The following is a 21,536-nucleotide window of genomic DNA, read 5'->3' on the forward strand; positions in this document are numbered from 1 at the left end:
CTTTCCAACCGATACTTACTGGGTGGAGGGGCCTGTTTTTCGTTTCGCAAAAACCAAGACAGATCCTAAATAAAGCGGGTTTCGGATGTATGCGCCCTCCAAACCCCGGTATACATGTCCTAATTTGGAAGACTGCCCCCTTGTGATTGGCTCGAGTGCGTGCCTTATAGGTGTTCGCGGGCAGAAGTTGTGCCGCCGAGGTTTAATTCTCCTTGTTTGGGGTGTGAGGAGAAGGCTTGTGTGATGTCGAGGGGCGTCTATAAATGTTGAGATATGCTGTCAATTCCCAAAACCGACACACTTCATTCGAAACTAAGATTCCCTCTCTCTTTGTCAAGACTCACAAAGGACTCTTCTGGCCCTGTTTTTCTGCGACTTGGCAGATCATTATAACGACCTTCTCTTCCATCAAAACATCACGCAACATTGTTCCGACAATGGCTTCTTCCAAGCAAAGCACCATCATCGTCACAGGAGGCACCGGGAAAACCGGTTCCTGCGTCACCGACCTCCTCGTCGCCAGTGGCGTCCCCCACATCGTCGCGACCCGGTCCAGCGGCTCGGCAGACCAACTCAACAGCGCAGAGTTCGACTGGATGGACGAGACGACGTGGGACAATCCGTTCGCCGCCGCCGCCGCCGCCGCCGGCACAGACACGAGCAGCCCGCCACCCGCAACGACGGTGTTCCTGGTGGCGCCGCCTGTGTTTCACAGCAGCCTCATCATGAACGCCTTCATCGACCGGGTGCGCAGCAGGCATGGCGTCAAGAGGTTTGTGCTGCTGGCGTCGACGGCTGTGGAGGCGGGCGGTCCTGCGTTTGGGGGCACGATGGCGCGTCTTGCTGAGCTGGGCGGCAAGGGGGAGATTGAGTTTGCTGTGCTGCGGCCTTCTTGGTTTCAGGGTAGGTCACCATTCTTTTTCCTCTATTCCACATCGAAAAGTGAAGAGAGAAAAGGAACACTTGTGAGAAAGGGAAGAAAGAAAAAGAGGAAGAAGAAAGGAGACAAGCGTCGAAAGATAATATCCCTTCCTCATACCAAGTGAGACTGACATTTGGCATCTGACCTCTCGAAAAGACAACTGGTCTGAGCAGAATAACCTGCGCAAGCCCATCAAAGAAGAGGGAAAATCATACTCCGCCACCGGCGACGGCAAGATCCCTTGGGTGTCCAAGTATGACATCGCAGGGTGCGCATTCCATGCACTGACGGATGAGAAGCCTGTCAATGGAGATGTGATCATCCTGGGGCCCGAGTTGCTATCATATGCGGACGTGAGTTTTCCTGTCAAGTCCCCTTGACTCTACACTCTGGTATAGTGAGTCACGGTGGAGATGAATGTGGCTTTGCTGATCAATAGCCCTGATGGACAGTGCGCCAACATCATTGCCGATGTCACGGGCAAGAAGGTCGTCCATGTCGACCTGACGGGTGACGAGCTTGTGGCGCGACACGTGCAGAACCTCGGACTGCCAGAGGAATACGCCAGGATCATGGCCGGGATGGATGAGGCCATCAAGCATGGCTCCGAGGAGAAGCTGAATGATGTCGTGCAGAGCATGACGGGGAAGAAGCCAAGGACTTTTAGGGAATTCGCCGAGGCCAACAAGGCTGTCTGGCTGTGAGGCAGAGGAGAAGGCATTTGACCAACGAACAATGGTATTCCTCGGATGGGGATACTGTCTGGTCGTGGTCTATGCCACGAGACTGAACGTGTAGGGATTTTAGTAAGCCTCGAGGTGAAGAATGAAACAGAAAGGGGGGCTTTTCACGCATGTTTGTATCTACTTTAGCTATTTATCGACAAGTAAATACCAAGTGGTTTGTTGATCTGAAAGGATTGAGAGAGGACTTTGAGGGAAGAAAGATGGTTGACTTAATTAGTGATTGCATCAGCTTGGAGGAAGATGTCGGGGAGGTGGACATCTGATCTTCTTTACCCACTCGTAGCAGTGTGCAGACAGCCAGTGATGCGGTCCTTTGGGTCGACTCAGTTGCTCTCCTTATTATTCAAGACTGAAATCCTTGCCATTGTCTGAAAGAGGTAATAATTCCTTCACTTCAGACCCTATTTCACTCCCGAGCACGACTCGTGTTTACTCTGTTGGTGATTTTTGATCAATAATCAGCCCGATCAGCGATACCTGCTTTGCTGCTGAAAGAATGTGTATAGTCTGAGAAATCCCTCTTCTACATTAAATAGCTTCTATTACTGAAGAGCAATGACAAAGTTGCCGAGTTCTTGATTATGAAGGCCAGCGCTGACATAAGCTGGACCTCAACTCAAGGACAGCTGCGGTCTTCTAATCCGCCAACGGAGACGGAGAACAAGAGTCGACTGATTGCTTCTTTGACACGTTTCCCACTACACAAACTGGCACACAAACTTTAAAGCAGAGAATTCCTCCGCGTACTGTTACATGACTTCCAACATGTTCGCCCAGAGAAAGTAATTGACCATAATCAAGCCGTCCACGTGCTGAATTCAGGTTGGTCCACCCCAAATAGCAGGATACGGATTGCTCTTGGATAAAAGAACAGAAGATAAAAGAAACAAGAGGAAAACAAGAGACAGAAAAAAAAGAAGAAGAGGAAAAGGATGATGCTTCTAGATTCTCGGGTGGTCTTCGGAACGGGTAGTCTTCGGAATTTTTTCGCTTCTGACGAAATCGGTAGGATCGTCAGCTCTGCAAAACCAGACTTTGGGGGCTCCAGCGGAGGTGGTTGGGCTGAGGCGTGTTCGACCACCAATCAATAGCCTATTGGCCCCGTTTGACTACTTCGGATCCTTTACAGGTGCTAGACCATCATGTCGAAGGGCCGAGACTGCACAGGGTCCGTGGTGCCTGAAGATCTTACAGTAGACCTTTGAAAAGAGTGCTGTCCGAATGCGAGAGTACTCAAGGCATCGACCAAGTACATGTAAGCCAGAGATTCTATTAGTAACCCTTAATCCGAGCCTTCCTGTCGTGTCATTCGTGGTTCGAGTCATAACTACAGGACTGGGCCACGAATCCTTTGGAAAAGTTTTGGATCTCTTCAACAATTTTGACATGATCAAAGGAGCGGAGTCGGCTTGAACAGTGGGCCCGGCCTGCTTTCGGATATCTTGCTGCTTATTGAATCTGTTTGTATGGAAGAAAGTTCATGATATTAATTACCAAATGTCCCAATTACTTGATATGAAGCTTCAAAATGTTGGTGATGTTCTCTCATCGCTACACACCACCGAATACGTAGCCTTTGCCTTGAACCTCTATTTCTTACAATGTCACTTAACAATGCAGAGGGCAAGCCACCGCCCATGTCGACAACCATCGACCAAGACACAGGACCATCTACAACCTCAGAGCCCGAAGAAGACAATCAAAACAACCACCCAGCCCCAGACAATGTAATATTAGAAAAAGTTCCCACTGCCTACAGCACAGCAAAGGTCGAGGTGGTTGGCGACAAGATTGTGTTCCGGCCGACATGGCAGTTCCGGCTCGCCTTTCTGGCGCTCAGCACGCTCTGCCTGGCCGTTGCCTTCGACGCGACCACACTGCCTGTGGCCCTTCCGACGGTCAGTACAGACCTGGGCGGTACGGCGCTGCAGGCATTCTGGTCGGGAACGAGCTTTTTGCTTGCCTCGACCTCGCTGCAGCCGACGGTGGCATCTCTCAGTAATATCTTTGGTCGGAAATATGTAAGTCTGTCTTTTGTCCCTTCTCGCAAGGAAAAATAATTATGGCGCTGGTTGACTCACCTTTTACACTCTTTCAAAAGCTCATCTACATCTCCTCCGTGTTCTTCCTCGCCGGCTGCATCATCGGCGGTCTGGCGGGAAACTTCACCGTCCTCATCGTGGGCCGAACCATCCAGGGCATCGGCGGAGGCGGCATCATGAGCCTCACCGAGATGGTCATCGCGGACCTTGTTCCACTGCAGTTCAGAGGAGAGTGGATGGCCCTGGTTTCTATGTCATGGGCCGTGGGGACTGTGTTTGGTCCCCTGATAGGCGCCGGCTTCACGCAGAACGTAACGTGGCGCTGGATCTTTGTAAGTCTATTCGTGGAAGTACTATTTCCTCCATTCATTCATCACTGCATCATGCTGACGCATAACTTTGTTCTCATCATTGCAACTTTTTAAAGTACGTCAATATACCCATCATAGCCATCGGCATGGCCCTCATCTACTTCTTCCTCAACCAGAGCCCCATCCCGGGAGGCGTGCCCCAGAAACTAAAGCGCTTCGACTGGATCGGAAGCCTCTGGTTCATGACCAGCTCGACGCTGTTCCTCTTCGGCCTCACGGCGGGCGGCACAATGTACGCCTGGAAGTCGGCAGCCGTGCTGGTGCCTCTTCTCGTGGGGCCCCTTTCACTAGTCGGCTTTGCCTGGTACGAGGCGCGCATCGCCGGGGTGCCCATCATCAAGAAGGCCATTTTCAGTAACTGGGACATGATCGTCTCGTATATCATGACCATAGTGCACGGCATGATTACCTGGTCGCTCGTCTACTTTATAAGTGCGCACAAGATTCCATCCCCCTCCCAAGCCAAAGGGAATAAGACAACGTTACAAGAAATGATCCCACTAATAGGAAAAAACTGATCTAATGATTCTTTCCCCCCAATTAGTTCTCTACTACCAAGGCGTAAAGCTCTACACCCCGCTCATCTCCGGCGTGGCAGGCCTCCCCGAATCCCTCTGCGTAGCCCCCGGTGCCGGCGTCGTCGGCGTCGTCGTCGCCCGAACAGGCCACTACCGCTGGTCCCTCTGGTCCGGCTGGGCCCTGACGACCCTCGGCGCAGGCCTCCTCGTCCTTCTCGGCCCCGACACCACCATCCCCCAGTGGATCTTCCTCAACATCCCCATCAGCCTCGGGATAGGCATGCTGTTCCCGTCCATGGGCCTGTCGATGCAGGCCGCGTGTGCGCCGGCGCACAACGCCGATGCCATGGCCTTCTTCAGCTTCTCGCGGAACCTGGGGCAGGCGATCGGTGTGGCTGCCAGCGGGGTTCTCTTTCAGAATGCCTTTCGGACCCAACTGCTGGGGTTGCCTGACTGGCGTGCTGAGGCGGACGTGCTGAGCCGGGATGCCACGGCTGTGGTTGACATGGTGAAGGCGATGGCGCCGGGGGCGGCGAGGAGGGACTTGATTGGGGCGTATAGTGGTGGGTTGCGGGATGTCTGGATCTTTTTGACGGCGCTGGCTGCGGTTTGTTTTCTTTTGAGTTTCACTGTGAAGGGGTTTAGTCTTAAGCAGGAGCATGTCACGGAGCAGGGCTATCAGGTGAGGGAGAAGGAGGGAAAGGAGAAGGGGATGGAGGATGTTGAGAGGTGAGATTGTATGGAAAGGAAGAAATGGCTGCGTTTTCTCCCCTCCCCCGTCTTTTCTGTTTCCGAAGCCTGCTTTGTTTACTTTTAGATCAAACAATCACATAGATTTGATAGACAGACACGAATAATGATACCAGCGTATAGACAGTCGCCATCTAGCAGGTTGTAGAACACACTTGAACCGGTCAATCAATCACAAGCCTCACTCAGATCATCAGAGGAACATCTCAGCTGACTCCAAATCAGAAGAGGTCCCTCCCTCCATCCCCTTCCTCCTCTTCTTCCTCCCTCTCCCACCACTTCTGTACTCATATCACTAAAAGGGGCCACGAGGCCCGAGGGCAGTGTGACATCAGTCAGGCCACAGCATCCGCGAGGATCGGCCCTCCGAAGAGTTGCAAAAACTAGTGAAACCCTCGTATGCTCGTATGCCCGCTCGTCAGCATGGGAAGTCCGAAAGTACCATGTACTATTCTTCCTCCTTCTCCTCCTTCTCTTCTTGATCTCCTTCCTCGTCTCCCGATTGGACCCTTCGATATCCAATAAACCCAAACAGCGCGCGCGCACACACACACACTCTCCCAAAACAATCACCCGCTCCGCGTCTATTATAAAAACGAGAAGAAGACCAACCAAAATAGGACCCCCTGCCGCCAACACGGCATACATACACTCACGTGTTTTTATCCTTTCCATTTACGTGTCAAGAAAAGACATGAAATGCGCCACAATGAGCACAATGAAAGAGAAGGTAAGGGGGGCGGGGGGAAGAGAAGAGAGAAGAGAAACAAGTGAGACATGAAAAGCGGCACGAGGGAAAGCTGGACATGGAGTCGAAGTTCCCAGGGTTACACCGCAGCTTACTACTGTATGCAAGCCCCAGTAGTAGCGGCGCCGAGAGAGCGAAAAACAAAAGCAAGGAACCAGTAAAAGGCTCTCTCTCTCTCTCTCTCTCTCTCTCTCTCTCTCTCTCTCTCTCTTTTACCTGGGAGAGGGGGCGTTCATTAGGTTGCTTCCGTGGCTTCATCCTTGGGAAACGCCACGTTTTCTCCTTTCCTTCCTTTTTCCTTCACCGCGGGCGGGAAAAAAAGCGGCGCTTGTCTTGTCTCGGAAAGGTAGGTATGAAAATGTAAGATGTTGTGCAGATGATGATGCTTGCTTGCTGCCGCTGCCGCTGCCGCTGATGATGATGTGCATGCATATATCCAAATGAAAGTGTAAATGTATAGTGAAACCCTCCTCGTGGGTTTGGGGGAAGAAAAAAAAAAAACCAATGCAGGTTTAGGCGTCCTTGTTTTTCTGTTTCTATTGTTTCAGTCGGTCGTGTTACTTCTTCTCTTGCATGAGTTCCCACCTGGAGAGTAACAGTAACATGCATTGCGTGCATGCATGCATGTGATTTAAGGTAATCACGGTCCTTTCCCCCCCCCCCCCCCCCAAATTCTCAAAACCTCGTGCTGTTCGACCTCTTCCGACTGGGCCACGCAGTTACCCACCCACCCTCCTACTTTTGGCCGTTTACATACGGCGAAGAGCGTAGACCGTGACAAGTACCTCCCCTCCCCCTGCCCCCACCTACACGATGGAGGTCCCCGACTTTCAGCTCCAGCACAACTCAGCCCTGGATCTACACAAGTGTTGATTACACAGTAAGGCTGTCTGCTGGTGCTTATTTTTATTTTCTTCCTTTCCCCCTTGTATCCCTCCTTTGATTGGACTTCTTTCCATCTTCAGGACTTCCGACCCGGCTTTCCTGTTTATCCGCCTTCTTTTTCTTATTTAGGAGCAGGGGCAAAGCCGGCAACCAAAACGTCTTCGTAATGGTGGCTGTGGCTGTGGTAAGTCTTCTTTTCTCGCCTTGGTCCTGTGGCGGCGCCTGGTCTCAGTATAGTCATGTAAATCAATGTTCAACCTCGCAACATCTTCACCGCTGTTGTGTACACGCACACACATATGCCATGAAAATTGCCACTCTTGAAGCAAGATCTCGGAGTGGGTTTGTGGCTGTTATCGTATGCATGAGTCGTCCGGTTGTGGTGAAGAGTTGTTGATCGCTTGCATCAGTGGGAAACGGTAGCAAAGAGCAATTATGTTCTTTTGTAGATGGATATTCATATGTGTTTGTATGTGTATGTACACAATAATTGCGAGGCACTGGTTCTATCGAAGGCATGAAGCTCTCGCGAACCAAGACCCTGAGAATATATAATTCTAGGCTGCTGTAATTAATGATAACTTTTCCAAGGCCTTTGGAAGCAGAGTAGGCCATCAAAACACCGTGACTATGTTTGTTTTTTTAGCAGTGTGAAAACAAGAGACAGAGGGAAAGAGAGAAAAGAAAGATGTCGTAAAATCGTCGTCGTCCAAACCAACCACCAAGCCCTCCTCTTCTCATGATTGCAACCCAAAGGCCAAACCAACAGCAAAGCCAGTAACAATCAAGATAACAAGCACCACCAGAATCACCCGCCTCCATCGCTTCCACCAAGACTTATTGTTCCTCCTCCTTCTATCGTCAAGCCCCTTCTCAACATCGCCCCAGCCCACGCTCCCCTTCTCGTTGTCTGTCGGCGCCCCACTACTACTGCTCCCGCTCCCGCCACCGCCATATCCCGCACTCTCCCGCGCCGTGTTGCCCGCTGCGCTGCCTGCCCCACTTCTACTCCCTTCTCCCAAGCCTCCATCCTCGCCTTCCTCGTCTCCTTCTTCCAACCCAGAGCAGCAAACGGGAACCGTCGAAGGCCCAGAGCAGCACAGAGACGACCGCGCCGACCGCGCACTCCGCACACTATGCATGCTCGTCCTGCTGTTGGGCCTCATTGGGCCGGGCGGCGCCACCAACCCGACCCTGTCGTAGGCAGTGATGTAGTCCTCGCCGTACTGGTAGAAGCTGTTGGTGCCGGCGATGGAGCGAGGCCGCTGCTGCTGGCGGAGGGAGCCTGCGGTGGCGCGGGAGAGGTCGGTAAAGATGCTATCGGCGTCTTCGCGGATGGGGGGCATGCGGGAGATGGTGCTTTGGAAGGAGGTGTGGCGGCTGTGGATGGTTGCTGCCGAGGGGCGAGTTGGTGTTGGTGTTGGTGTTGGTTGGGGAGAGAGAGACCTGGCTGTGGAGGGGAATGTGGCCGAGCGTGGTGAGGCTCGAGGGGAGGAGGACGGTGATGAGTTTTGTTGTTGTTGTTGTTGTTGTTGTTGTTGTGAGGGTATGGCCAGGGAGGCTGTTGACTTGAGAGTCTCTGTTGGCTCGCATGCTGAGGACGACGAGCCTGGCCTCGAACGTGGTGAAGAAGGTGGTATCGGTGATGAAGGCCGCACCGACGATGACGATGACGACGACGTTCCTGGGCGTAGTGGCATCTCGCCCACAGCTGATGTCTCCCCTTGTTCGTCCATCTGCAGTATATATATATATCTATATATATATATATATATATATATATATATGTGTGTGTGTGTGTGTGTGTGTGTGTGTGTGTACGTGTGGGTGTGGGTGTGGGTGTATGTGTGTGTGTAAACTCGTTCGTCTCAACAACAACAAATACTGTCGTGAACGTCGAAGAAGAAATATGTCAAGGTTGCTCTCACACAATGACGAACCCAAGAAGCTTCCTCAGAAGCAGTAAAACAGAAACGGAGAAAAAAGAGAGAGAGAGAGACAAAGAGACACTATGCCCAGTAACCCAATGTTCCGAGGCAAACACTTCCCCAAGACAAGGCTGGAACAATAATGGGGGCCACCAAGCCGTCGACGAATGACAAACTAGCCTCTCGACGAGTTTGTCCCGGATGCGGACTCTCGGGGTCGTCGATCTTGTCGTCGAGCCCCAACTAGCTTGGATTTTTTCTTCCTCTCTCCTTCTCCCCCTCTCGGTCTCTGTCCCGTAGATCTGCCTAGAAATTCCTACTAAAATATTAATTCCCACATGCCTTTGCCACTAAGAGAGAACCAAAAGAAGAAGCCCAAAGGAAAAAGAAAAAAAATCTGGGAGGCGGGGGGAGGGGGGAAGAAGAAACTCACTCGCTAAATACCGACGATCTCTTGCCAAGGTACCAAGGACGCGAGCACGAGGGTGGAGAACCCATATATATGGCCCCTCTCGTAAAGCTGAAGTTTCGAGAATAGTGGTCCTCTTTTGCTGACTGACTGAGTGACGTGCTCAGTCGGCTTTTGGTCCAAGAATGGGGTAAAGTGTGACGATTGGAAAGAAATGAAGAGGGAGAAACAACCCTGAGAATGTGGGGAGCGAGTAAAGTTGTAACAGTAATAGTAGAAAAGAACAAGACCCCTCTCTTGTTCTTATTACTCCTCCTTCTCCTTCTCCTCCTCCTCTTCTTCCCCCTCCGCGGTTAGGTTCCCTGCTTGTTCCCGGCGATCCTCGAGGAGAACCCGCCCAGTTCGAACAAAGAAAAGATAAAACCAAGGTAGGATAGGGCAATGTCTCAGCCTCGACGGTCCGAGCAGTGGAACTTCCCAACGGCTTGTGGTGTGAATGTTGTGTATGTCTCTCTCTTGTGCGCGTGTCGTTTCGTCTTCAGCACAAGAAGACGCGGGATGGGAGTGGCTAGCCCTGCCGTGCACACCATCACAACTACCCCCTTCGCGTGGACGGGCTGGGGAGGAGAAGATAACACAAGATGTCTCACACAAACACATGTACATACACAGAGTGGGAAAACGAGGAGCGGGGGGAAATGTTTTCGGGAGGCAAAAGTAAATTATTGGGTGGTGGGTTCACCCATGCCATGTGGCAGTCGTCGTCGCTCTCGCCCGGTCTCCTACCCATCGGACGCCCCACGAGGAGAGAGGAGCGGCGGCGGAAACGAGCCGCATCATTGTGTGCAGCTTGCATGTTTGGGAAGTATAGCCCCGAGCTGAGAATAGATGACGGGCCCCTTAACCTGCGGGGGAGACGAGTAAGAGAAAGATAGAGAGGGAGCACTGACAGGCAGCTAGCCAGGCACCCAGGCAGACAGACGGTACAAACAGGACAGGCTGAAAAGACAAAAAAAAAAAGGCGTGATCCCCAGAACAGGATAGTAAGATGATCCGCTTCATGGGTCTAGACAATGGGGCCCAACCTCTCGGGCAGCAGATCCAAGGCGAGAGGGCACACTGCATATGAGGATTTACATGAGTGGCTGAGGGGAAGAACCGGCCGGGACGGAGATGAGAGTAAGAGTAAGAGGGGGGAGAGGTACAAGAGAGACACAGAAATAGTAAGAGGGGAGACAAATACGACGAGGGAACAACAACAAACCGCAATAGCCAGCTAATATGCATCATGTGCAGTGCAGCAGATAGTCAGCAGGTAAGTGTGTTGACTAGCATCATGGGGAAAGTACTATGTAGTACAGCAGAGTACTACAGTATTTCCTGATGCACAACATGAAGAGAAGGTCCACACGGCCGTGACAGCATCATCTCGGTATGTAGCAGCAGCAGCAGAGAATGAAGAGAAGAGAAAAAAAGTCCCCACTTGGGATTGGTGATCGTCGACATACGAAAGCTGACGTGTTCACGCGTGTGAGGTGAAGTCAGTAGCAGCAGCTGTCGTAGTAGCTAGCCTAGTCGTAAGCTTAGTGCAGAGAGTGCTGAGGATTGAGGGGAAGACAAAATCAAACAAAGCAAGGGATCCGAGTCCAAAATGCCAGCGCTCCTGACGATCTCCCGTTTGCGTCCTTCCCACAATCTGCTAGAGTAGTTAGTACTTAGCTAGGTTGTTAGTGCATCAGACCAAAGGCCTCGGGTGACCTCATTTTTCTTTCTTTCGCTCTTTCCCCTCTGGCTCTCCTGCTCTTTTCCCTCCTATTCACCGCTGAAGGTACCATTGTATTTCTCCACCATAAAAAAAAAATTACCCAGAGTCCCCTCATCTGACCCAGTAAGGTTTGGCGTCTGCCCCTTCCGGCCGTGTTCCCAGCTGAAAACGCCTCAGTTGCTGCCGCAGCTAGAGAAGAAATAGGCAGAGGAGGAGCAGACATGAACCCATATTAATCTACATACTACAGTTGGAACGGAGCTGAAGGGCCTGCGGCAGTGGCTTGCCGGCGCCCCGGCACTCGTCCGTAGTAGCATTCAGAAGGAGGAAGGAAAGGAGAAGGGGAAAAAATAGGTGCCGGCTGGCGGCTCGTTCGTGGGGCGGTTTGACACTATCGAAAATTCTCCTTCCACGCCCTCCGCTGTGGGGGGCCAAGGTACTTGGGTCTTCGGCGTGGTTTGTATCCGGGACGGGAAGAGAAAGAGAGCTGCGTCTGGGGGGCCCCTTCTAGAATGTAAGGCTCCACCCACCCGGCCCTTTTACTCCCCTTCCTACTTCCCACTCAGTTTGAATCCTTTCCTATGTCAAGGCTCCAATCCAACAACGAATGACAGGACCGTGTTGATGGTCGTGGGCACGAACAACGCATATGCAAGTCTCGGGGAAAAAAAAAGGCCCGCGTCCGAAGGAGGGGAGAGGAAGAAAAACATACCTAAAAGCCTTGGCCATGCTGACATGACCTGACCACCTCTCCCCCTCCTCTCATCCCGTCCCGTTCTGCCGCCAGCGCGCGCCCTCCCCTTCTCGGCCTTGACGCAAGGGGAACCAAAGGAAAGACTACCGCCAAGGGAAAGAAAAGAAGAAGAGGAACAAGATTTCCCTGCATTGCCCAGTGTGCCTGTCCCCTTTGCCTCCATCGTCATATTCATCATCAACATCAATATCAATATCATCATCATGTGAGTAGCGGCCCGGGAGAGCAAGAAAAAGAGAAAATGAGAGGAAATTCGACCGGGTCAGCCGCAGCTCGCCAAAGGACGAATGAAACTTTGTTTTACCCCCTGGGATGTCTACCCAGTACTTCACCTTCAGCTCCTCCCCTCCCTGCAGGAACACTTGCAGGCAGCAATTCTTTTCTTGTTTTGTGTGGTTGCGTGTATTCTGATGCGTTGGCAAAACATAGAAAGGGACGAGACTAGACCCTTCCAGCTGGCTGCGGATTCCGGGCGTCTGGCCGGGCCTCTTCTTGATTAGGCCGAGGCTCTGCTTTGCCACGTTCCAGAGAAACTGCTGCTGCCAAGAAGAGGATGAGGATGAGGAGAATGATGATGATGATGATGATGATGATGATGCCAAACTAGTCTGGTATGGCTTGAGGGTTTGGAAAGCGGTCAATGCGAAACCTTGCGGGTCCGTCGTTCGTCCGTCCCTGCAATGGTAAACCTCGTGGCATTCTAGACTAAGCCAGGTCTGTCTTCGTACCAGACTTTGGGAATATCCACTCCAGCCATTTTGCTCAGGTACAAGAAGACAAGAGAAAAAGAGAGAGAAAAAAGTGGAAGATAAAATATTCATTCATGCTCCGAGTATCATCATGTACAGTACTATGATATTCATTCATCCATCCGTGGAATCACCTATTAAAGAGGTAGGTAGCTTTCCGGACCTACATCTCATTCATCCACCGAACCTACTCAGTAGACATGATGAATGTCGTATTTTGTTTTTTTTTATAATCCCCAACCCATGCATGCATTTAGAGATAGAGAAATGAAAGAAAAAGCCACCCTTTGCCCAGGTGGATGCCAGATATGCTGCTTGATGATGCGCAATTAAAAGAGAGGAGGAAAATGGAAGAAGGAAAAGAAGCTTTCACCTCTGTCCACCCTAGGACCATCCCCTCCTTTGCCTCTGCCCCCTAGATTAAACACCGTGTTCTCCAATTACCCAAATGCCATGCATGCGTACGTACCATCGTAAAAGAAAATACCAAGAGCTCTCTAGATGCTTTCGTCGTGGAGAATCAAAGAAAGAAAAGTTAAAAAGAAAAGAAAAAAAATCCCCTTTGGGGGGGGGGGGGGGGCGGGCGATGAAAGAATTAGCGGAGCATCTAGGCCGATCTCCCCCAACCTTGGGCGAGCCCTCGTTCTATCCACTTTTTTCCCCTTGCCATACTTGTACAAAAAAGTTCCGCACCCTTCAGCTGGCCTTCGAGTTCATAAGAGGAGGACGAAGTCCAAGGCCGATCGTATCATTTCAATCTCTGAATGCCGATTCGCACTCGGTCCGAGGAAGGGAGGCAAAACCATACCACCCCGTAATCCGTGCGCCTACCTCTTTTCTCCTTGTTTTCTTTCTCTTCTCTTGCATATCTCCTGTTACCCAGGCCACGTGCAAAGGCCCTCTCATCCATAACCACCCAACCAATCATTCTCTCTCACTCAAGGCCCGTGCAGCTTTTCCCGCAGATAAACCACAGCCGCATACCCGGCACAACAAACCGTGCTCATGTTGTGACTACACCAAGGACACTTGACGCACGTGGTCACCTGCCCGGACACGCCAAGTTTCTTATCCTTGACGATGTCGTCGGGTCGCGCCATGGCCTCATACACCCGCGACGGCATGTCCTGGTAGAACTTGCAGTGGCAGCACTCGACCAGCATCTTGGCGATGGGTCTGTTGAGGAGGTTGCTGTCCTTGGTTTGATTGTTGTTATTGTTGTTGCTGCTGACCATGGCTGCCGCCGCCTCGTCGTGGTGGTGGTGGTGCTGGTGCTGGAGCGGCGAGGAGGAGGGCACCATGGGTACGCTGGGCGGCGCCACAGCAGTAGCAGCCGCAGCCGCCGCCGCCGCCGCCGTCATCTTGGGCCCAGAGAGTGCAAATGCCCGCGAGCCCGAGAGGAGAGAGGACGCAGAAGCGGTGGTTGTGGCGGGAGGAAGCGAGAGGTTACTGCTGCCGCTGCCTGCCTTGGATGACGGCGCCCGTGGCGATGAGGGTGCAGCCCTGCGCGCTTCCTTAAGGTAGGCGGACGAGGTCTTGGCGGACGGCTGCTGCGCGAAAGAGTCTGGGCTGTCAGTCCGCGTGTGCAATGATGAGAAGGACCGCTTGTCGAGATCGTCGTTCAGAATCAGCCGCTGGCCTGTGTGGTGTTGGTGGTGGACAGGCCGCACGGCAGGCATGGACTGGTGGTGAGGCATGCTCGACAGCAAGGACGAGTTGGACACCCTGGACGCGAAGTCCTGACCCTGGCGAGTAGAGTTTCTGAAGCCTGTCGTCGGTGTCGTCGGTGGGACCTGTTTCACCTCAATCTCTACCTTTTGCACAGTGATTTTCGATCCGCCCATGAGATCATTCTGCTGTTGATACTGCTGTTCATCTCGGTCAAGTGACAGCGGCGTCACATCTCCGTTGGGCGACCGCAGGGATGACGGGTTGATGATGATGGCTGCATTTAGGTCTTTGAAGGACCTTTTGACGTCGATACTCGTGAGCGCACTGGTGAAGGAGAGTTGGTCTGGGTCCAGCTGCCTCTTGCTCCGCATCCACAGATCTTCCGTCAGGAGCTGCTGCTGCTGCTGCTGCTGGCTGGGCGGCTTCTCTTCCAGGAGAAAGTCGTTCTGCTGGCTGACGTTGGGTATGTCAACATTGATCCAGGGCGATCCCATGCCCTTGGAGGACGATGCTGCAGCTGCGGCTGCAGCAAAATACCCAGATGGTGGCTCCCCTGAGGCGACGCCAATGTTTCGCACGAGGGCATTGCTCCCCTGCAGCGACGTCTTTCGCTGATCCTCCAAGCGGGTGGTCTGGTTGTCCTTGGAGGAACTCTGCGGCCTCGAGGTATCGGGGGTCGTTACAGGCGAGGGCGGCTGAGACTCCGAGTCGGGATGTGAAGATGAAGAAGAAGCACCTGAACCCTTCGGATCCGCTTGCGACTGGTGATGGCGAGACTCCTGGCCCTCCTTGGCCACTGTCCGGCCACCAGCTGTGCCCTGGCTGCTCTGTGCAGCGCCAGGCAGAGGAATCTCCACCTCAGCGCTGCCACCCACAAGCGTGTCCAGCGTGGCAGACCGAGCGCGCTGCACAGGTGTGAGATCAGGCATTGTAACTGACGACCTGAAGCCCGTCTTGATTGCATCTTTCAGCTTCTTCTTCCCAGCCTTGCGAGGAGGAGCAGTAGGAGAAGCCGTGGTCGCAGCCAACTGCGGGCTCATCTTGGCCTTCATGGACGCCGAGAGGCTCGCAGGCGGTGACAGTGGGCTGTCGACAGGCGGCGAAAAGGGCCGCTCGAGAAAGCCAAAGTTGTCCTCGGCGAGTGCGGGGCTGCGATTGGGCGAGAAAGATCCATCGCGGGCGGAATCTGGCGGCACGGCGATCATGGATGTCGTGCGGTTCTTCTTCTGGTTTTTCCACGACACGGGCGGGAGGCTAAGCTTCCCCCTCCTACCTTCCTTTCGCGACGTAAACCGCTCGTGGCTATCGTAGCTCGACCCTCTGGCATGTGTAGGGGCCTCACCGTCCACCTGCCGGCCCCTGTCCTGCGAGAAGAACAAGGTCTGCACCGTCTGGACCGACTCCTGTGACTCATTCCTCTTGGCGGCGAAACCGAGCTCGTTCTTGGAGTCCTTGTCCTTGGAGCCGAACAGTTTCCCAGCCGCCGAGATGATGCCACTGCTAAAAGACCCACGCCGCGACCTGGAGCCGCTACTGCTGTCCGACGGTTGTTGCTGATGCTGCGGTTGTTGCTGCTTCTGCTGTTGTTTCAAGAAGGGGGTCTTGGTGGATGTGGGAGGGTACGACACGGCGGGTGCCGTCTCTCGCTTCTTGGACACGTCTGTCATGGTCGTCGTGGTGGTACTGGATGTGGGCGTTGTTGGGCTCGGCAGCACTTCGGACGCAGGTCGTTCTGCTGAGGGAGCCCTGGCATTTAGCAGCCTCTTCATGGCAGCCTCCCGCTCCCGCTCCAGCCGCACGCCACCAATGAAAGCTGGACTTCTCGCGACCGTCTCGACAGACTCGACGCCGCTCGGCTGGGATGAGTGCGCCCGCGGCAGCGGGGGCGGCGCAGGGGTGGGGTTGTTATTATTCTTGTCGACCTGTGCGCCATTCAGCTGGCCTGGCTGCTGCTGCTGCTGCTGCTGCTGCTGTGTGCTGCTTTCTAAGCTCTGTCGGAGGGGGTGGGTGCTCAGCACGGTGTCAGACATGGTCCGCGAGCTGAGTGGCGGTGGCATCACGGGTTTGTTGTTGAGGCTATTCTCCATGGTTGCAGGGGGTGGCTGTTTCGATAACCTCTTCCTCTTCTCCTCGGCGGGCTTCCTCTTCTTCTTGCTAAACTCGTCCCAGGTCGGCGAGTGACATATCGACGAGCCGTCCGACTGGTTTCCGTCATCTGTCGCGAACGAAACCACCTTCAGGTGCGAGGGCTCGTGGGTGGCCGTCGTCGTCGTCGCTGCCGCCCTCACTACAGAGGGCAGTCCGTCTCGGTCAGGTCTTTTGGGCCCCTTGGGTGTCAAGTCCTTGTTCTTTTCCTTCTCCCTGCCCTTATCCTTGTCCTTCTTCTCCTTGGCCTCGGCTGCGGGCTTGTTGGGCCTCCTCTCTTGCGAGGTGGTACTGTTGATACTGCTGGTGCTGCTGCGCGGGCCGGGCGAATGCTGTGTGTCGATGATGAGCGGCGGTAGGGCGAAGGTATTGGACGTCGGGGTCATGCGACCGTCCTGTTGTCGCGGTACGGAGGACTCTCGGCGACGGTGCAGCAGGCCTGGCCTGGAGTTGGAGGAGGAGGACGAGTTGGATGCAGGCGACACGCCTCGGCGGCCGGGCACATTCGCACCTGCAGCAGCAGAAGGGGATTGTTGCTGCAGTCTTTCCATCTGCACAAGCCCATTCTATACATCAGATACTCGCATTCTCTGGCGGCACACACAGAAGGCTTGAATACAACCAGAAAAAGAGTAAAACTTACCTTCTGCTTCCTCTCCATCTCTAGCATGCGCTGGAGACTTGCTGCCCGTGGAGGCAGTTTGCGCTCCTTGGTTTTTTCTGGTGGGTTCGCCATTGTGGTTGCCATCTTGAGGGGGATGTGGACGTTGCGCCACCCCAAAGAAAGGGCTGACTAGCTCACGGGTATAAACGAATGATTACTTGTAGTGGTTGTGGGGTGACGATGGCGAGAATGATCATGGAGGATGAGGGCAGCCAAGGGTGGAGTCAGGTCAAGTAAAGTCAAGAATACTTGGCAGACAAACCCTGCGAAAGAGAAACCGTCCGTCTACCAAAAAGAGAGAGAGGAGGGAGAATGGCAGACACGGCGGAAAGGGACAGATGGAAATGGATGGATTATCGAGGGTTAATAGTCGAGGGTATATGTGACGGAGGGTGATAGTTCAATTTGTGGTCGACGACCGACCGGGGGTGGGGGCGTTCGGCGGGCGGTGCGGTGGATGGGCAGTTACTCTGGGGCGGCTGACCGTGGCGATCCCAAGCAAGGGACCAACCAAGATATGTGGGTGTCGGAGAAGTTGGTCGACTAGGAAGAATGGCAAAGAGGGGAGAAGGGAAGGGGGTTTGGATCTGTTTTTTTCCTCTTTCTCTCTTTCTCTTTTCTCTTGGTAAGATGACTGATGACGATGTAACGCGATTTGGGAGGCCCCGCGTGCCAAAAAGTCGCCAACGGTATTAAGGTTTCTGGTGTGCCAGTTTCCCCCAATGAAAAGAATGTATGTCTCAAACCAAGTTATTCAGTGGGACAGGTAGGATCCCGAAGGGTAAGGGAGAGGGGCGAGAAAAAAAAAGATGAAAAAAAGTTGGCAGCGAAAGAACAGTAAGAGGATTGGCCAGGTGCCGTGGTCTGGTGTTTGGTCTCCGATCTGATGTTTGTGCTTGTGTGTATGTGCGTGTGATTCGTAAGTCGGTCGGCACTATGAGCGAACTGCTGCTGTGTGTTGGATCGAAACAAGCTGACTGTGATTTGATGGTCGTGATTGATGTGTCATGTGGTGTAAACCTCTCGTGCTGGCTGAATGGCAAAATACAATAAAAATTAAGCTGTACGTGGTAGAACGGCGGCCGATGGCTCTCTCTTGCAAAGCAATAGCGGCAGGTAGAAAATAATTCAAACTCCAACAGAAGATACGAGAGGACAGTAGGCTCTTTCCGAATAAAAAAAAAAGAATAAAAAGAAGAAGACAATGGTAGCGACTGATGAAATATAGCTGCAGGTAGAGTGATGACTGCGTTCCAGAGGAGACTGTGACGGCGGGGGAAAACCAACGAGTGAATATGGGAGGGTAAGAGAGGAACGAGAAACAAGAGAGAGAAAAAGGCCCAAGCTTAATAATGACTACAAAGACACAGATTTAATGCAACACTGGGGAGTGGGTGGTAGTAAGTAAGGCAGGCCGCGTGAGGCTGAAAGTCGGATCAACGCAGGACAAGCGGTCAGTCATCAGTACGAATGTGTCGAATGAATATGCCCAAGTGACAAAGCAAAGCGGCATATGGAATGGAGAGAAGGGGGGCAGAAAGAAGCTAGTTTCCAATAAAATTGTCTCTGTGAGACCAACATGAAGAGCGGAGCAAGAAAAGACAGAGAGTGTGTGTAGGAAGTAGGAGAGGGATATGATCTTCAGGCAGGTCTCAGCCTGTTTAGCTTGTGCATGGTTGGATGCCGCCGTTAGACAACAGCGAAGAGAGGAGGAGGTGCGTGAGCTGGCAAGACAAAATCCACACGATACTGTAAGGTAGGGGGTGGGGTTTTGTTTCTAAACATGACCCCCCTGTAGTGATGTACACTGTAGCACCAAGAGTACTGCTCTACTTGTCTAAGGTACAGATATCAGTGCGCACATACTATAAAGGTACATGCAGTACATGCAGTATAGCACCACCACCAGTGAGGTCCGGGCGTACTACCTCGAACCACCCACCAGCCCGCAGCACATGCTTGCCTTGGACGGCAATACTTCGTCACACCTTCTTTTTTTGTTTCCCTCGCCTTTCTCGCTGCAGGACTCGGCAATAGTTGCTCTACAGAAACACGCAAGGTATTCTATTCTCCCTGATCAAAACCTGAGAGAGAAAAAGAAAAAGTAAAGAAGAAGGGAAAAAGAAAGAGCTGAGAGAGAGATGATGATGATGATAGTAGTAATAATAATAATAATAAGAAAAATCAGAAAACAGCCCCTAGTACCAGGTACTTTGACCTACGAGACAAAACCCGTTCAAGAAACGGCCCCGTATCCAAAGCAAAGCCCCGTTGCCTGTTGTGGTTACTCCTTCTCTCCCTCCTTCGCCCTAGGTATCCGATCGACGTCCAACTGAGAATGGGGAATGGCGGCGTTACGAGTCTAAGCCAGAAAGAAGACAAAAAAAAAAAAAAAAAAGGTCAAGCTGTTTTCCCCCTTTTCTTCTCATTTTTTGCTCTTTCCTTCCCCTTCTCAGCTGACTCGGGGTGCAATAATTTGGTTTTGTTGGCCACATCAACAACAAAAAGGTTGGTTTTGCAAGAAGCGACCTTGCGTCGTCAGCGGTTAATTGAGGAGACGCCGCTAGAATTCGAAACCCGGAAAGACCCAGAGTGAACCAGCTTCAGGTATGTCTGGGTGGAGTCAAAAGAAAGAGAGAAGGAAAGAAAGAAAAAAAGAATGAGGTCCACTCCTCTCTCGCTCTCTAACGAGGATTGCGCTGTTGGTACACGAGGCAGACACACATGTCCATCCTTTTTTCTCTTTTCTCCATTTTCTGCTCCCCTTTTTTCTTCTTCATATCACATCCAAACCTCTCGAGAACCACTAGAAAAACAACGTACCCGTTAGTTGGGGTCGGCGATCTCCAGGGCCGGGGATTGCTGGCGGTCGAGAAAAAAAAGAATGGTCCCGAGCTGAGCCACCCTCGGCGGAAGACAAGTTGCTTGGCCCTGACTAAACCTCTACAACAAGGTTTGACGCCTGAGATGGAGGCGTGGAGCCCTGAGCACCGTTGGGGTCTTGTCGATCTCCTCTTCTCGTCCCGACATGACGGAATGTTCACCTTTCCTTGCCCCTGCAAAAAAAATGGACCGGGGGGAGGGGAGAAGCAAAGCACCCCCAGGAAAAGAGGAGGAGGAATACGAAAGTCACTGTTCGTCCACACCTTTGACCCATCCTACTACTTCATGCTACCTACCTGTTACATAGTATGGGTGGGTTTTGGATGTACCTGCATGAACCAAGATCGCATGACATTGCTTCTTTCACTGGATTTTTATTTTATTTTAAGATTCCTCCGTTGTAGACGAACCCTTTTTCAGGCAAAAGTCCTATGGTATTTTGATTCTAGTTGGTCCTTTTATTGAGAAGGAGAAGGGGGGGGGGGGTTAGGTTAAAATTCCCAAAGGAGGATTTCTCGTGGCCCTTCGGAAGGAAGCCCAAAAAAGTGCGGGACCAATTTTATTCTGTTTCTCTTTTCAACTGACCCGGGATTATTTGTTCCAAGAGAGAGGAGTGAGAGCCTGCTGCAGCGGCACTAGAGATTTCTTGATTTTTTGTATCGATACGCATACAGACACACACACGCACACAAACAAGCACGCACACCTGTCTCAGAAATCACCGGCCAAGTATTGTCGGTCAAGATGAGATGGTCGGTGAAGGCAAGACAAGACAAAGACATTTTGGGAGCCCCCTTCTCTTCCTTTGCCCAGACCAGTCTGAACGAGAGTCAACAATGCCCCCTCACAGAAACGCCCACATACAACAGGACGCCACCGGCACTGGAGTAGGAAAAGAGAGGAAAAGAGAAGGAAAACAGGAAGAAGAAAAGGGTTTTCCAAGCTACACAACAACGAAAGTTCCACAACAGCCACGCTACCGTTTCCTCAGACCACCAAACCCAGCCGGCCCCACGAGCTTGCTGCGCTGACTGTCGGGAGCTACCGTCTCAAGATACGAACATCTCCTCGGTCGCTCGGCACGGACTCACCCCATCCATCCCAAGCATACTACCATCCATCTCCCATCACCCCCCAGCGCACCCCCTCCGCCAGCTTGCTTCTTTTTCTTTTTCTCTACTCTCCAACGTCCTTGTCTCAAATTGATTATGATTATTACTATACCAAACAATACCCCATCCTCTTTGCGCTTGTGGACACGTGCCTGGTTCTTCGCAACATAGTATAGAATACAATATCCACGACCCACTCTCTCCCTCCTCTCCCCTCCTTCCCCCTCCTTTTATGGTATAGAAGCTTTTCCCGCTCGAAAGATGAAAAAAAAGAAGAAAAAAGAAAGATATATGAAAAAAAGTGGCGTCCTAACCAATAGGCGGGGCCGTCTACCATTCTAAAACCTACGGCCCGCGTCGCTCTGGGTGGGGTGAGGGCACAGGGCACAAGGGCACATGGATGCCACGAGCACCTAGATCCGCAGATTCAGCCCAGATGTGCCCGAGATAAACAATGAGAAGAAACGAAGGGGG

At 52.4% G+C, this 21,536-nt stretch overlaps 3 protein-coding genes across 3 annotated transcripts; 2 read left to right on the forward strand and 1 right to left on the reverse strand.

Annotated features, from left to right (window-relative positions):
* Nucleotides 1-437: 437 nt before the first annotated feature.
* Nucleotides 438-1,626, forward strand: M406DRAFT_263261 (NAD(P)-binding protein; the record flags this gene model as incomplete). Its single annotated transcript, XM_040917578.1, has 3 exons — nucleotides 438-903; nucleotides 1,079-1,279; nucleotides 1,325-1,626. The coding sequence occupies 3 exons, from the start codon at nucleotides 438-440 to the stop codon at nucleotides 1,624-1,626; spliced, it is 969 nt and encodes a 322-aa protein (XP_040773230.1).
* A 1,679-nt stretch (nucleotides 1,627-3,305) lies between these two features.
* M406DRAFT_293886 (MFS general substrate transporter) lies at nucleotides 3,306-5,474 on the forward strand (the record flags this gene model as incomplete). Its single annotated transcript, XM_040919106.1, has 4 exons — nucleotides 3,306-3,689; nucleotides 3,770-4,042; nucleotides 4,138-4,513; nucleotides 4,626-5,474. The coding sequence occupies 4 exons, from the start codon at nucleotides 3,306-3,308 to the stop codon at nucleotides 5,330-5,332; spliced, it is 1,740 nt and encodes a 579-aa protein (XP_040773231.1). The 3' UTR covers nucleotides 5,333-5,474.
* Nucleotides 5,475-7,719: 2,245 nt separating this feature from the next.
* Nucleotides 7,720-8,328, reverse strand: M406DRAFT_332637 (uncharacterized protein; the record flags this gene model as incomplete). The annotated part of the gene is made up of 1 exon (XM_040920770.1): nucleotides 7,720-8,328. One exon carries the CDS (start codon nucleotides 8,326-8,328, stop codon nucleotides 7,720-7,722), a length of 609 nt encoding a protein of 202 aa, XP_040773232.1.
* Between the last annotated feature and the right edge of the window lie 13,208 nt (nucleotides 8,329-21,536).

Source organism: Cryphonectria parasitica (genome assembly GCF_011745365.1).
Source record: "Cryphonectria parasitica EP155 unplaced genomic scaffold M406scaffold_7, whole genome shotgun sequence".
Taxonomy (NCBI): domain Eukaryota; kingdom Fungi; phylum Ascomycota; class Sordariomycetes; order Diaporthales; family Cryphonectriaceae; genus Cryphonectria; species Cryphonectria parasitica.